This window comes from Solanum verrucosum, unplaced genomic scaffold, assembly GCF_900185275.1.
Source record: "Solanum verrucosum unplaced genomic scaffold, falcon-dt-bn FXZP01000060.1, whole genome shotgun sequence".
Taxonomy (NCBI): Eukaryota; Viridiplantae; Streptophyta; class Magnoliopsida; order Solanales; family Solanaceae; genus Solanum; species Solanum verrucosum.
Window position 1 is genome coordinate 2,298,079 of NW_026020129.1, and position 3,411 is coordinate 2,301,489.

Genomic DNA, 3,411 nt, shown 5'->3' on the forward strand with positions numbered 1-3,411 from the left:
TAGTTATCATTTTTTTTGGAGCAACTTGTTTTTATTGAGTTAGATTCATATGAGTCGATAACACTTAAGCGATAGGTTATCTTTGATTATATATGATTTTTTCCCTTACATAATATTTCTTTATCCCAAAATTCGTTCAAATTGAGAAATCAGAATAATCAAAATCATGTGACATCTCTTATATAATATTTTTCACTAAGAATAAGTGTATCTATTGGTAGTTTATTAAGAGATATAATATAAAATAAGAGAATGAGTCAGAGTGTTGTATAAAATTTTTATTATTAATATGCATTGCATTTATTTTTATCAATTATGATCACAGTCGGAAACTATTAAATAGATCGTGTTTATCATACTCATCCTTAAGGTAACAATTAATTTAAAAAAGTGATCCATCTCTACACGCGTCATATATCCAAGAATATTCACAATCATACAATCATATCAAAGAGTTTCATAAGCACAATATTTTATATATATATATATATATATATATATATAAACTAAAAATATTGTATCAACAAAAGTGCACTCATGTATTTAGATAGACTAGATGGGAGTTTTGAGTTTCAATGCATTGTTTTCACAATTATTTTTAGATAGTATAGCTAAAACAATGAACAACGGGTAGCCACAACCTCGGCGCTAACACAGGCATTCCATATTAATCGGATCCAAAGATGAAAACTGAGAAAAATTCAAAAAATATACATTCGTGATCCAAAGTACCTATATTTGATTCCTAGCCTTGACCTACACATGTATGAAATCATTATGTAAGATGTTCACATTTAACATTCTGCCACGATGTAGCAATACATAGTTCTAATTAGAACATCTATCCTTGTGAAAATTAGATATGTTATAGTAAATATGTTGTGAATGTAAGCTAAATGTTAGCTATTATTAAGATATATGGTTTAGTTTTATACTTTGTTTTATGTATAAGCTGGAAAGTAATTACAATAGCTGAGCTGTCAAAGTTAGTTAGTAGGATATGCTGAGCTGTCAGAGTTAGTTAGAAGTGTATCAACTGAACATTCTAGAAGTTGATTTCGAGCATCTAATTAGTTAGTGTTAGATATTTTTTCTCATCATGTATATATATGTTGAACACTTAGCATGAATGAATTAATTTTTCATTTCCCCAAATTACAGATTGTATATTCCTCTCTGTTCTTATCCCTCAGTTTCAGTTTTTGCTCAAGTATTCATCAATGGGGAACTGTGATTCTCCTAAGTTCAACATGGTATCAGAACCGTGAAGGTTCGATTACTTATGTTTCCGCACTCAATAGTCTTCAGTTCTCAATTTTCATCTCAACTCTTCAGCTTCGATCTCCATCTTTTTGTTTTTCTTCATTTCATCTCATTGTTTTTCACTAAATTCATCACATAATGGATGAAAATCAAGCTCCAGAAGCCAACAATCCAGCACCAGTCCAGACTGTTGTTGATTTGAACAGTGTTTTCTATATGCATCCATCTGAAAGTGCTGGATCTGCAATTATTCCAGTGATTTTTGATGGATCTGGCTATCGATCATGGAGACGAGGTGTTCTTCGAGCACTATCTGTCAAAAACAAAACAGGTTTCATCAATAGTAAGGTTGATAAGTCGTCTCCAAATTCAGCACTCATCACTCAATGGGAGAGATGTGACGATATGGTCACTTCATGGATTCTAAACTCACTTTCGAAGGACATTGGGGATAGCCTTCAATATGTTAATAATGCTAGGGAACTCTGGGTGGAACTAGAGGATAGGTATGATCAACTTAATGGTGCAAAACTGTATCAACTCCAACGTGAGATCAATGATCTTAGCCAAGGCAACCTCGATGTCGCTGGATATTACACTCAACTCAAGAGGCTATGGGAGGAACTGAGCACTTTGGATACAAATTGCCAGTGCACTTGTTTATGCATTTGTGGAGGAAAGGTGAAAATGCACAAGGCTGAACAAGACATGAGGCTTATTCAGTCCCTCATGGGGTTAAATGAGGCTTTCACAATAGTGAGAGGAAGTATCTTGATGATGAATCCACTGCCTACTATGGCTCAGGCATTTTCTATTCTTATCCAGGAAGAGAGGCAAAGAGAAGTCAAGCCCCACAACAAATTCAACATGGAATCAACATCGCCAGTGCACCTGTTTATGCATTTGTGAAGGAAAGGTGAAAATGCACAAGGCTGAACAAGACAGGAGGCTTATTCAGTTCCTCATGGGGTTAAATGAGGCTTTCACAATAGTGAGAGGAAGTATCCTGATGATGAATCCACTGCCTACTATGGCTCAGGCATTTTCTATTCTTGTCCAGGAAGAGAGGCAAAGAGAAGTCAAGCCCCACAACAAATTCAACATGGAATTAACATCCCTTCATGTCAATGCTGCTAGCACTAGCTCCAATTTCAGGACAAACTATGTATCATCATATAGGAATGATTGAGGCAACAGACCTCCAAATAGATCCAACCTATTTTGTGACTATTGTAGGAAGCCTGGACACACTAGGAACAAGTGCTACAAACTTCATGGATTTCCCCCGGATTTCAAGTTTACCATAGGGAAGAATGCAGGCACATCAGCTATTGCTCATGGTTACCCTGAGGACACAATGAACAAAGGAAAAGGTCCTGTTGAGAGTGCTGAAGGATTTGTTTATAAAAGGCAAGACCAACTTCTTACAAGGCAGCAGTTTGATCAGTTGGTGCACCTTCTCCAACATGTTCAAATTCAAGAAGACAGTAACACTACAACAGGGATTGTGAATGACAACACTGGTGGAGCTGTGAACTTTGCAGGTATTCTAGCATGTTGTTCTTCAATTTCTGATATTGGTAATCTGTCATGTAAGTGTTTCAAACTATTTGTTGACTCTTGGATTATAGACTCAGGGGCCACACACCACATGACCTTCAACAAATCCTTACTTACAAATATAAGACACTTACCTTACCCATTCCTAATTACTCTACCTAATGGTTACAAGGTAAAGGTGACTGAGATTGGTGATGTATGCTTGAATCCATTACTGACTTTGTGGAAAGTATTGTTTGTGCCTAGTTTCAAATTCAATTTAATATCAGTTCATTATCTAGCTTCACATCTCAAAGGAGTTGTTAGTTTCAATAAATTTTCTTGTTTGATGCAGGGCCCTTCACTGAAGAGCCCTCTGGAGATTGGTAGCGCAAGGAATGGACTGTATTTCCTATGCTCAAAATGCCACACTTCTTGTCCTGATCACACGTCTACTACTCTAAGAAATGCTACATCCATGCCTTCTTCTTCTTCTAGTTTAACTAGTCTTTCTGGTCATCCAGTTTCTTCTTGTAAGAGTTCATGTAATCTTCTGAATTTCAGTTATGATGTAAGCACCTCACATGCACACACCAACACACCTGTAAG

The 3,411-nt window shown here is 36.1% G+C and overlaps 1 protein-coding gene across 1 annotated transcript; it reads left to right on the forward strand.

Annotated features, from left to right (window-relative positions):
- The first annotated feature begins 1,401 nt into the window (after positions 1 to 1,401).
- LOC125826330 (uncharacterized) lies at positions 1,402 to 2,172 on the forward strand. The gene has a single exon (XM_049505640.1). The coding sequence runs from the start codon at positions 1,402 to 1,404 to the stop codon at positions 2,170 to 2,172; it is 771 nt and encodes a 256-aa protein (XP_049361597.1).
- Positions 2,173 to 3,411: the final 1,239 nt, after the last annotated feature.

Coding starts and splice junctions, on each gene's coding strand:
- LOC125826330 (XM_049505640.1), top strand. CDS start 1,402: ATGGATGAAAATCAAGCTCCAGAAGCCAACAATCCAGCACCAGTCCAG.